This window comes from Panthera uncia, chromosome D1, assembly GCF_023721935.1.
Source record: "Panthera uncia isolate 11264 chromosome D1, Puncia_PCG_1.0, whole genome shotgun sequence".
In the NCBI taxonomy this organism is placed as follows: Eukaryota; Metazoa; Chordata; class Mammalia; order Carnivora; family Felidae; genus Panthera; species Panthera uncia.
The window spans coordinates 26,533,616-26,546,409 of NC_064808.1; the positions used below are offsets into that span (position 1 = coordinate 26,533,616).

Sequence of the window (12,794 nt, forward strand, 5' to 3'; positions counted from 1 at the left end):
CCTATGGTTCTATAATTTGAAATTATGAAAATAAGTGAATTCTGTGTTTATTTTATATTCCTATTACTTTCTTAAATAAAAAAAAATAACCATTTTCTCCAACCCCTTAACAATACAATTGAGTTGGGAGCCTTCAAAAACATTAACATTTCAAAACTGCTCTCATTACTAGCACCTAAATGCAGCATACTGACTAGTCAGAAATATGCAAAACTCAGAAATTTCTAAGTCAAAATAATTTTAAACTGCTTTTTCAAAATATCTGACATCTGCTAGTTTGATTTTATTATCTAGCAATTACAACAGAATAACTATAAAAATATAACTTTTTGCAGTTCAAGCCAGAGACATACTATTAGTCATTATGAAGGCTTAGTATAGGACATGCCCACTAAACTATGACCTTTACACCTGTGAACATTTAAATCACCTTAAAAGTCTCTATGTCTTCTATCTTTACCACAAATTCATCACGCTCTCTGTATTGGCCTTCTCCTCCACTTTCTGTGTTCTCCTCATCTGTAAAACCTTCTATGGCAACAGTGTCCTGTCCTTTTGCAAACTGGTCTGAAGGAAGCCCATCAAGTTCGCAGGGCTTTGGGGGTTCTGTAGAGTTTATATTTTCCAGGATATTTATTGCAGATGAAGTAGAGCAGGGAGGTTCTTGTTTAACTGCACCCACAGTGGTAGAGGTAGCAGTACCAGTAGTATTGGCAGTTGGGCTAGTAGTTGCCACCTGTAGGGCTTCTGAAACTAGATCAAGCAAATGCAAATCAGTAATACAAACAAATATTTACTTGTTTGGAGTAAAATCTGAACAGTGTAAAAAGAAAGGCTTGATTATTTTTACCATCAATTGTTTGAAACAATGAACACTATAGTAAGAAATTAAAATATGGCTGTAAATTTCCAAGAAACAAAGTGATAGAATTACATCTGGATGACAATCAGACTGAGGGCCTCCATCAACCTACTCTTACCCCTGAGTCCGTTAAGTAGCACAAAGCTATTTTAAGAACAGAAGGGTGCCTGGGTGGCTCAGTCGGTTAAGGGTCCGACTTTGGCTCAGGTCATGATCTTGTAGTTTGTGGGTTCAAGCCCTGCACTGGGCTCTGCGCTGACAGCTCAGAGCCTGGAGCATGCCTTGGATTCTGTGTTGCCCGCTATCTGCCCCTCCCCTGTTCATTCTCTGTCTTTCTCTCTCTAAAATAAATAAACATTAAAAATTTTTTTAGAAGAACAGAGACACAAAAGGGATGCAAGATAAGAAGGATCAGCTGACCAAAGCTGCGAAGAATTCCTAGAAGAAGAAAAGCAAATTGGATGTGGGAAGGGAAAACAACACCCCAAAATACTTTGAAAAAGCTCTAAGAACTACAGAAATAAAAAGGATTATAAAATAATAACATGAAAAATTGTATGCTAACAAGACGAAATTCCTAGAAAAATGAAAACTAAAAAGGACTCGAGAAGAAATACAATATATGAACAGACCAACAAGTAGGGAGAATAAAAAAATGTTTAAAAGCATCCCACAAAGATAAGCACAGGCCCAAATGGGTTCACAAATAGATTCTACCAATTTTAAGTTAAGTAAGAATTAATATCAATTCATCATAAGCCAAAAAAATAGAAGGAAACACTTCCCGCTTCATTCTATAGAGCCAGTATTATTCCAATACCTAAACCAGACAAAACATCACACACAAAAAACCATAGGATCAGCATCCCTCATGAATATATACACAAAAATCTTCAACATATGAGGAAATCAACCAACATATAAAAAGAATTATACATCATGACCAAATGGGTTTTAACATCTAAAGATCAATCAGTCATCATATTAACATAACAAAGGACAAAACCAAAGGATCATCTCATTAGATGCAGAAAAAGCATTTGACAAAATTCAGCACCATGAATTTAAACACTTTTGTGATAAAAATACTCAACAAGCTGAACATAGGAGGGAACTTCAACCTGATAAAGGGCATCTACAAAAACCCAAAAGCTGACATCAGACTTAATGGTAAAAAACTAGATAGATGCTTTCCCCCAAGAAAGATGTCTGAAGAAATAAATAATCTCTATTTGCAGATGACATGATCTTGTATATAGAAAATCCAAAGGAGGGGCGCCTGGGTGGCGCAGTCGGTTAAGTGTCCGACTTCAGCCAGGTCACGATCTCGCGGTCCGTGAGTTTGAGCCCCGCGTCAGGCTCTGGGCTGATGGCTCGGAGCCTGGAGCCTGTTTCCGATTCTGTGTCTCCCTCTCTCTGTGACCCTCCCCCGTTCATGCTCTGTCTCTCTCTGTCTCAAAAATAAATAAACGTTTAAAAAAAAAAAATTAAAAAAAAAAAAAAATCCAAAGGAATCTCCTAAAAAAACTATTTGAGTTAATAAGTTCAGCAAGTTTTCAGAGTATAAAATCAATATATAAAAATCAATAGTATTTTTTTAAAGTAAGCTCTACACCCAACGTGGGCCATGAACTCACAACCTCAAGATCAAGAGTCACATACTGTACCAACTGAGCCAGCCAGGCGGCCCCAAATGTATTTCTATATACTCGCAACGAACTATCCAAAAATGAATTCAGGGGGGTGCCAGGGTGGCACAGTTGGTTAAGTGTCCCACTCTTGATTTTGGCTCAAGTCATGACCTCACGGTTTGTGAGATGGAGCTCTGTATGGGGCTCTGAGCTGACAGCATGGAGCCTGCTTGGGATTCTCTCTCGCTCTCTTTCTCTCTGCCTTCCCACTGTTCACATGAGCACACTCTTTCTCTCAAAATAAATAAATAAATAAACGTTAAAAAAAAAGAATTCAGGAATACAATTCCATTTATAATAGCATCAAAAAAAAATATTTGGGAATAAATTTCAGAAAAATATAAAGCTTCCCTTCTGAAAACTATACACATTGTTCAGAGAGTTCTAGTGTTCAAAAGTCTACTATTATCCAGGAGGAGAGAAAGATATTAACAGATTTTGAGAAGCAGAAAATACATACTGTAATTCCTACTATAACCAGGAAAAGAACAGAAATATTTCATCAAAATAATGAGGGGTTGGGAATACAGGAATGAGACGAGACTGACCACGTATCAATGATTATTAAAGCTAAGTGATAGGGGTACCTATCACTGGGTGGCTCAGTTGGTTAAGTGTCCGACTTTGGCTCAGGTCATGATCTCACTGTTTGTGAGTTCAAGCCCCCCACTGGACTCGTTGCTGTCAGCACAGAGCCCACTTCTGATCATCTATACCCCCCTCTCTCTGCCCCTCCCTTGCACATGTGCATACACACTCCCTCAAAAAAATAAACACTGAAAAAAATTAAAAAAAAAAAAACTGAGTGATACATACATTGGTTTAATTATATCAATCTTTGTTTATATTTGAAAATGTCCATGGGCACCTGATTGGCTCAGTGGGTTGAGCATCTGACTCTTGATTTTGGCTCAGGTCATGATCTCATGGTTGATGGGATTGAGCCCCACTTCGGGATCTGCACTGACAGCATGGAGCCTCCTTGGGATCCTCTCTCTCCCTTTCTCTCTCTCTGCCCCTCTCCTACTTGTGCATACACATGTGCTCTCTCTCAAAATAAATAAATTTTAGGGGTGTCTGGGTGTCTCAGTTAGTTAAGTGTCCGACTCTTGATTTCGGTTCAGGTCATGATCTCACAGTTCACGAGATTAAGCCCTACGTCGGGCTCTGCAACGACAGTGCAGAGCTTGCTTGGGATCCTCTCTCTCTCCCCTCTCTGTCTGCCACTCCCCCCCACCCTGCCCGTGTGCTCTCTCTCCCTCTTTCTCAAAATAAACATATAAAAAAATAAACAAAAAAAGAAAATGTCCAGAGTAAAAAACTAAGCAAATATTTCTTTTAAAAGAATGTATAACTGGGGCACCTGGGTGGCTCAGTCAGTTAAGTGGCCGAATTTCAGCTCAGGTCATGACCTTGAGTTTCATGAGTTCAAGCCCCAAGTTGGGCTCTGTGCTGACAGGTCTGAGCCTGGAGCCTGCTTCAGAGTCTGTGTCTCCCTTTGCTCCACCCCTGCTCACACTTTGTGTGTGTCTCTCTCTCAAAAAATAAATATTAAAAAAAATTTTTTTATTTCTCTTTTATTTTTATTTCCCAGTGTATAATTATTTTTATTTTATCAATGGAGCTTTTGCATCCAGACTTTTTAAATTCTCATGTCATCAAATACATTTTCCTTTTCACTGTGAGTTTTTTTTCCTTTTAATTTTTATTTAATTTAAAAAAAAATTTACATCTAAGTTAGCATATAGTGCAACAGTGACTTCAGGAGTAGATTCCTTAATGCCCCTTACCCATTTAGCCCATCCCCCCTCCCACAACCCCTCCAGTAACCCTCTGTTTGTTCTCCATATTTAAGAGTCTCTTATGTTTTTGTCCCCCTCCCTGTTTTTGTATTATTTTTGCTTCCCTTCCATTATGTTCATCTGTTTTGTATCTTATAGTACTCATACAAATGAAGTCATATGATATTTGTCTTTCTCTGACTAATTTCGCTTAGCATAGTACCCTCTAGTTCCATCCACATAGTTGTGAATGACAAGATTTCATTCTTTTTGATTGCTGAGTAATTAAAAAAAATTTTTTAATAAAAATAAAAGAATGTATAACTTTCAAATTAGTAAAGGGAAACATCTATATATAAATACTCTACGATGCTCTTTTTATGAAGCTTTAAAACAAACCAAAGCTAAGAAGAGTGTTCAGGTGTAGTATAGCATAATATACATAAAAGGGATTAAGAGGTACATACTTCCAGTTATAAAGTAAGTAATGGAGATGAAAATAACAGAAGGAATACAGTCAATGATACTGTATTAATGTTGTATGGTGACAGATTGAGAAATGTATGAAATTGTTGAATTAATAAGCTATGCATTGGAAACTAATATAACATTGTATGTCAAATAAACTTAAAAAAACAAAGGTATAGTATTTAGGGATGCATACACAGGTGATAAAATTACAAAAGAAAAGCAAGGAAGTGATTACCACCCCCAACTAAGATAGTGGTTAGTTCTAGAGGTTATGAGTTGAGTTTAATGTATAATATTCAATTTGGGGGCACCTGGTTGAGCGTCTGACTTTGGCTCAGGTCATGATCTCACAGTTTGTGGGTTCGAGCCCTGCATCAGGTCCTGTGCTGACAGATTGGAGCCTGAAGCCTGCTTCAGATTCTGTGTCTCCCTCTCTCTCTGCCCCTCCCCAACTTGCACTCTGTCTCTGTCTCTCTCTCAAAATACTAATCATTAAAAAAATTAATATAATATTCAAATTTTGTACTTTCTTGTTCTCTAATGAGTAGCATTTAACACCATTAAATTTTATTCTTTGCTCCACACTTTTGGCACATCTCATTGGTTTTGAAATGTAATGCTCCACTGTCCTTTCTAAGTAGTTAATCATTTCAGTTTTGGTTTCTTTTGAAAGCCATGAGTTATTTAGGAGAAGTTATTTAGAAGTTTTAAAAATAAACTTTTTATTTCTTTGTCCTTTTCTTTTTTTCCTTTCAACTATTATTTATAAAATTATTGCATTATAGTCAGGGAATATGGCTTAAGTAATGTCTGCATTTTCAAATTTATAGAAATTGTATGTGTGTTATCTTACATGTCTTATATTTATTTCCATATGTGAGTTATATTTCACAAGAGAAAATATTTTGAAAGAAAACAGATATGGGAAAATATACCAAAACAGTAACAATAAAATTAGTATGGCAATATTAAAAACAGAAATGAGAAATTAAAAGAGAAAAAGATTTTATGAAAAGGAAATTTAACTTAGTACAATTTTATGTACCCGATCACATGGGTTTGAAACATATCAAGTAAACAGTATTAGAGAAACAATCAAACATAGTTGGAAACTTTAACACACCTTTTTCAGGAATCAACAGATCAAGCAATCTAAAAACAAATAAGGATAGGAAGGATTTAAAAAACTGTTTATTATTCAGAATTTCAAACATACATAAAAGTAGAAAATACAAACCCTCAAATACCATAACCCAGTTATAGTAACTACTACGAACATTTTGGTATACTTCTTTCATATTTCCATCACCCATTTTATATTTGCTGGGATAGTTCAAGGCAAATTCTAGACCTGTCATTTAGGTCCAACAAACATAAATTTTCTTATATAACCTAATGTCATGTATTACATTAAACAAAAAAAAGAGATATAAAGGATTTGAACGGCATTACCAAATATAATCTATAGCACATAGTATTCATGAATTATTTATAAAAAATGATCATTTACCAAGCCACTAGCAAACTTTTCATAAATATCCAAAAGCAGGCATTATTGAAGCACTCCTTTGACCAAAATACAGTAGGGCCATAAATTAGTAATAAATGAGTACCAACAACAAAAATAGAAACCTATTAGGAAATAGGCAAAAACACACAATTCTTAATAACTCTTAGGTTAAAAAGGAAATTAAAACTGAAATGACAAAGCATTTAGAAAGGAGTGAGAGCATTACAAATTGAAACCAAAGGCATAGATAGAGCCGGAGTGTGTTGCAATGAAGAAACCTTACACTTTAATGCCATTCATTAAAAAGCAAGGATATACATATAAAAATAAACTATTAAACTCAAGAAGCCAGAGAGAGAATATTAAATTGAACCCAGGGAAGATAGAGAAATAGAACTGAGTAAAGAAAAAGTGAGTAAGAAAATGAAAGCAGGAATAAATAAAAAGTACACTGGTTCATTGAAAAGAACTATTAAATAGGTAAACTTCACAGAATGATAAGGAAAAAGATTCAAACACATTTGGAGCAAGAAAGAGAACATATGTATAGAAACAGAGGGGATTAAATGCTATGTGCAACTTCATAACAGATTAAAAAAATCTAAATGAAAGGGATGATTTTACTAGAAAATACCATACCTTTAAAAAAATTGATCTTGATAGATTAAACTACCTCAGGAAAAAAACTGGAAAGTCCCAGATATATTCTAAGAAAGTTCTACCAAACCCCTATTATATGTGGTAGGTAAATTTTTTCAAAGCTTAGACAAATATAAAAACTCTCCCAATTCGGAGCGCCTGGGTGGCTCAGTCGGTTGAGCGTCCGACTTTGGCTCAGGTCATGATCTCACAATCTGTGGGTTCGAGCCCCACGTTGGGCTCTGTGCTGATAGCTCAGGGCCTGGAGCCTGTTTCAGATTCTGTGTCTCCCTCTTTCTCTGACCCTCCCCTGTTCATGCTCTCTCTCTGTCTCAAAAATAAATAAACGTTAAAAAAATTAAAAAAAAAAACCAAACTCTCCCAATTCAGTGTATAAGACCAGCATATTCCTGACTATAAAAGTGAATATTAAGACAAAAAACGAAAACACAAAACCAAAAATATAGCAATAAAAAGATTAAGGCAAAAAACACTATAAGCATAGGGGCGCCTGGGTGGCTTAGTCAATTAAGCATCCAACTTCAGCTCAGGTTATGATCTCACAGTTTGTGAGTTTCATGTCACAGTTTGAGGCCCTCGTTGGGCTCTATGCTGACATCGCAGAGCCTGGAACCTGCTTGGAGTTCTGTGTCTCCCTCTTTCTGCCTCTCCCCTGCTCATGCTCTGTCTCTCTCTCTCTCAAAAATAAAATAAATATTAAAAAAAAAAACTTAAAAAAAAACACTATAAGCGTTAATCTCACTTATGAATCTAAGTGTAAAAATCCTAAATAAAACACTAGCAACTTAAATCTTGCAATGGATTAAAATAATTCAGCATGACCAAGCAGAGTTTATGGTAGAATTTTCTTAAAAAGGTTCAACATTAAGAAATCAAATAAAAGGGGCACCTCAGTCGGTTGGGTGTCTGACTTCAGCTCAGGTCATGATCTCACCACTCGTGAGTTTGAGCCCTGCTTGAACTCTGTGCTGGACAGCTCAGAGCCTGGAGCCTGCTTCTAATTCTGTGTCTCCCTCTCTCTCTCTCTCTCTCTCTCTGCCCCCTCTCCCACTCACACTCTGTCTCTTTCTCTCAAAAATAAATAAATGTTAAAAAAAAAAAAAAGAAATGAAACAATATTTTTTTAAGGGGTGCCTCAGTGGCTTGCTCAGTTGGTTGAGTGTCCAACTTTTAACTTCAGCTCAGGTCATGATTGATCCCAAGGTCATGAGATTGAGCCCCATTTGGGCTCCACACTGAGCATGCATGGTGCCTGCTTGGGATTCTCTCTCTCCCTCTCTTTCTGCTCCTCTCTCACTCACTCTTTCTCTCTCTCCCAAAATAAAAAAACACTAAAAAAAAAAATAATAATTACATTAAAATGAATGGAAATATGTAAATTCTCAGCAGAGAAACAGAAACTAGAAAAAAGAACCCAAAACAAATTTTATAATTTAAAAAATATCTGAAATAAAAAATTCACTGGATGGGATCGGTAACAGAATTGAGAAGGCTGAAAAATCAATGAACTGTAAGATAGGCCAATAGAAATTATACAATGTTTAGAACAGAGAGGAAAAGAAGATTGAAAAAAATGAACAGAATGTCAGGAACAATATCAAAAGGTTTTACATTTGTGTCACTGAAGTGTCACTGGAGTCCTGTAAGGAGAGAAAAAGATTGGTACAGAAAAAGTAATGTCCCCAAACTCTCAAATTTGGTAAAAGACATACGTTTTGCAGATTTAAGAAGCTCAGTGAACTCCAAACAGGATAAACCCTACCCAGATAAACAATCACATTGCTGAAAACCAAAGAAAAAGAAAAAGTAATCTTTGGGCTAATGGGAAGCAAATGATACCAGAGGGTAACTTGGAACATCAGGAATAAAGGAACCGCAACAGAAATTATAAATATCTGAGTAAATATAATAGGCTCTCTTCCTCCTCTTAAGTTATTTAAAACGTATTTGACTATTGAAAGCAAACCCCTATTAGAGTTTTCAATATATGTAGATAGATGTAATATATATGCCAAATATGTATAACATAAGGGCAAGGGTAAAGGGACCTGTATGGTCGTTAGACTTTGACATTTTACTTGAAATCATAAAAATATTGTTTTAAAATGTTTATTTATTTATTTTGAGAGAGAGAGTGCAAGTTGGGGAGGGGCAGAGAGGAGAGAGAATCCCAAGCAGGCTCTGCGCTGTTAGGGCAAGGCCCAACGTGGGGCTTGAACCCACCAACTATGAGACCATGACCTGAGCTGAAATCAAGAGTCTGATACTCGACCAACTGAGCCATCCAGGTGTGCCAGAATCATAAAAATATTAATTCTATGTGGATGGTAATCACTAGGTCAAACACTAGAAGCATAGTACAAAAAGATACAGACAGAAAAAGCAGAGATAAATTTAAAAATGAAATACTAAAGTTGAAATATTGTTTTTATAAATTTTTTAATGTTTATTTTTTGAGAGAGAAAGAACTGAAAAAATAATATATAAATAAAAAATAAATAATTAAAGTTTGTGGGACATAGCTAAAGCAGGGCTTAGAGAGAGGTCTGTAACATTAAATGCATATAGCAGAAAAGAAGAGGGGTCTTAACAATTTAGGCTTCTACCAAAAGAAACTAGAAAAATAGGGTATAATAAACCTAAATCAAGCAGGAAAAAGGAAATGACGAGAAGAGCAAAAATCAGTGAAACTGCCAACAAAGGAGAAAAAGAATCAATAAAATTAATAAACTTCTATTCAGACCATGACAAAAAGAGAGAAGACACAAATTACTAACATGAGGAAATACTACCAACGACTCTATGCTGATAAATTTGACATCTCAATTAAAACGGAATGATTCCTTCAAAGATACAAACTACCAAAGCACAGTCAAGAAGAAACAGGCAAGGTGAACAGCTCTGTATCAAAGAAACTGAACTCATAGCAAAAAAGTTTCTGACAAAGAAAACTCCAGGTTCAAACGGTTTCACTAACAAATTCAATCAAACATTTGTGGAAGAGATAGTACTACCCAACCTCTTGCAGAAAACAGAGAAGGGAAGAATCACAAAGTCATTTATGAGGTCAGCAACAACCAGATACCAAAACCAAACAAAGGAATTACAAAAGGAAAACTACAGACCAATATCCACTGCAAACATGGATGTAAAAAAATTAGAAAATTGAATCCACTGATGTATAAAAAAGATAATATATCACAATTGCTGAGGTTTATCTTGGGAATGCAAGGCCATGAATATATTTGAAAATCAGTCAATGTTATTCACCATATTTAAAGACTTAATAAGAAAACTACATGATCATTTCAACAGATGAAGAAAAATCATTTGACAAAATTCAACTTCCATTCATTATAAAAACTTTACATTACCAAACTAGGCAATGTAAAGAATTTCTTTAATGTGATAAGACATCTACAAAAAACCTATAGTGAACATCGTACTTAATGGCAAAAGGTTGATTTTTTTTCCTTCAAAGATCAAGAACATATTCAGAATGTCTACACTCAACTCTCTCATTAAACATTGTTTTTTTTTTTTTTAATTTTTTTTTTCAACGTTTTTTATTTATTTTTGGGACAGAGAGAGACAGAGCATGAACGGGGGAGGGGCAGAGAGAGAGGGAGACACAGAATCGGAAACAGGCTCCAGGCTCCGAGCCATCAGTCCAGAGCCTGACGCGGGGCTCGAACTCACGGACCGCGAGATCGTGACCTGGCTGAAGTCGGACGCTTAACCGACTGCGCCACCCAGGCGCCCCTCTCATTAAACATTGTATAGGAATGTTTATTCCTATACATTAGGACAGGAATGAAGAAGGCATTAAGACTGGAAAAGAAAAATGAAACCATCCTTATTTGCAGATGACAATTTTCTACATAAAAAATCCTACAGAATAAAAAAAAAAAACAAACAACACAACAAACCCCTAGAATAAGTTGTGCAGATTTGTAGGATTTAAGATCAACAATATATATATATGTATATTATATACACACACATAATATATATATTATATATACATATATATTATGTATATAATATACATATATATGACAATTTTTATAATCTACCAATAAATAACTAAAATTAGAAATTTTTAAAAAGCATCATTTACAATAAATAGCACCAAAAATATTTAGGCTCTACATCCCTAAATATAGATCATGTGCAGGATCTATATGCCCAAAACTATAAAAGACTAGTGAAAAATCAACTGTGTTCATGAATTGTTAACACTCAGTACACTGTTAATAGTTCAGTTTTCCTCAAAGTGCTACAGATTCAAAGAAATCAAAATCAAAATTCCAGTGAGAATTTTTTTTGGTAGATACAGCTGATTTGTAATTTTATATGGAAAAGGAAAGGAACTAGAAAAGGCAAAACAATTTTGAAAAAGAACAAATTTGAATTCGCAACTGCTCTTTTTCAAGGTTTACTATAAAGCTACAGCAATTAAGACTGTGTTATTTTCAAAAGCATAAACACACAGATCAATGTAACAGAATTGACAGTCCAGAAATAGATTCATACAAATATGATCAACTGATTTTTTATAAAAAATGCAAAGGCAACAGAAGAAGAAAGGACTCTTTTCAACAAATGGTGCTGGAAAAGCTGGACTTGCATATTTAAAAAAATTAACTTCAACCCATACCTCACCTCCTGTAAAAATAAATCAGAAGGGTCAGACTTTGGGTACCTGAATGGCTCAGTCCATAGAGCATGCTACTCTGGATCTCAGGGTTGTGAGTTCAAGCCTCATGCTGGGCGCAGGGCTCACATTTTCAGATTTGATTTATATTCATTTTTCGTATTTGATTCATATTTTATTTTTACTTCTCTTTTTTAAATGAAAGGGCCCTCTCAGTGCTGGACCTTTCATTTTTTTTTTATTTATTTTGAGAGAGAGGGGGCGGGGGGAAAGAGAGAGAGAGAGAGAGTGTGAGCGAGCAGGGATGGGGCTGAGAGAGAGGGAGAAAGAAAATCCCAAGCAGGCTCTGCACCGACTCAGGGTTCTATCCCACAACCTTGGGATCATGAGCTGAGCTGAAATGAAGAGCCGGAAGCCTAAGCAACTGAGCTACCCAGGTGTCCCTAGATTCCTATTTTAGAACAAAAATTATAAAAGCATTGTTCTACAAATGGAAGAGGGAATATAATAACAATTGCAAAGCAACCTGAGTTGGGGGAAAAGGAGTGTAAAATCTTACTAGGATTATCCACGTACATAATGTCTTTGGCTCTAACATTGACATTCCATTATACTGATTTCCCTGTATAACAAAATGTGAATTCTTTAGAAATGAATTAGCAGATGTTTATGCTAACAGATTATTTGGAATACAGGTTGTTTCAGATCACTTCAGCAGTTAAAGGTAGTCTCAAGTCCAGAGAGAAACTAATAAGGTACATCGCAAAACAGGGTTTAACTTTCAAAGCACCACTTTATACAAAAGAGCTAGCCAGGAATAGAGGCTCTACAATCAGACAAACCTGAGTACAGACTCCAGCTCTGTCGCTTACTAGTTGTATGGACCTGCACAATTCATTCACTCTTGGTTATACCATCTGATATTGGAGAGAACAATGCAGATCTCACAACACTGCTACTAGTTCCTAGCACAGAGGTGGTGGCTACTATATTGTTATAAAGATTTTTCCTTAGCATCTTCCTTAAAATAGTTCACATGAGGCAGAGCTTCTTAAATCAGTTCCTCCAAATGTTCATTTAACTACAGAGTAAAGTGAAAGCACACCCAAAGATTTGGGTATAGTCTGAAGCCAACACAAAAAATTTTTAATTTTACCTTAAT

General features: G+C 35.6%; 1 protein-coding gene across 3 annotated transcripts in view; it reads right to left on the reverse strand.

Annotated features, from left to right (window-relative positions):
* The window catches only part of QSER1 (glutamine and serine rich 1), an 81,066-nt gene that overhangs the window by 23,920 nt on the left and 44,352 nt on the right, over positions 1 to 12,794 (reverse strand). For all 3 annotated transcript variants that reach the window (XM_049648540.1, XM_049648555.1, XM_049648548.1), the window contains exon 5: positions 431 to 753. In XM_049648540.1, coding sequence (XP_049504497.1) covers positions 431 to 753 — 323 coding nt within the window. The remainder of the gene's footprint in view (positions 1 to 430; positions 754 to 12,794) is intronic.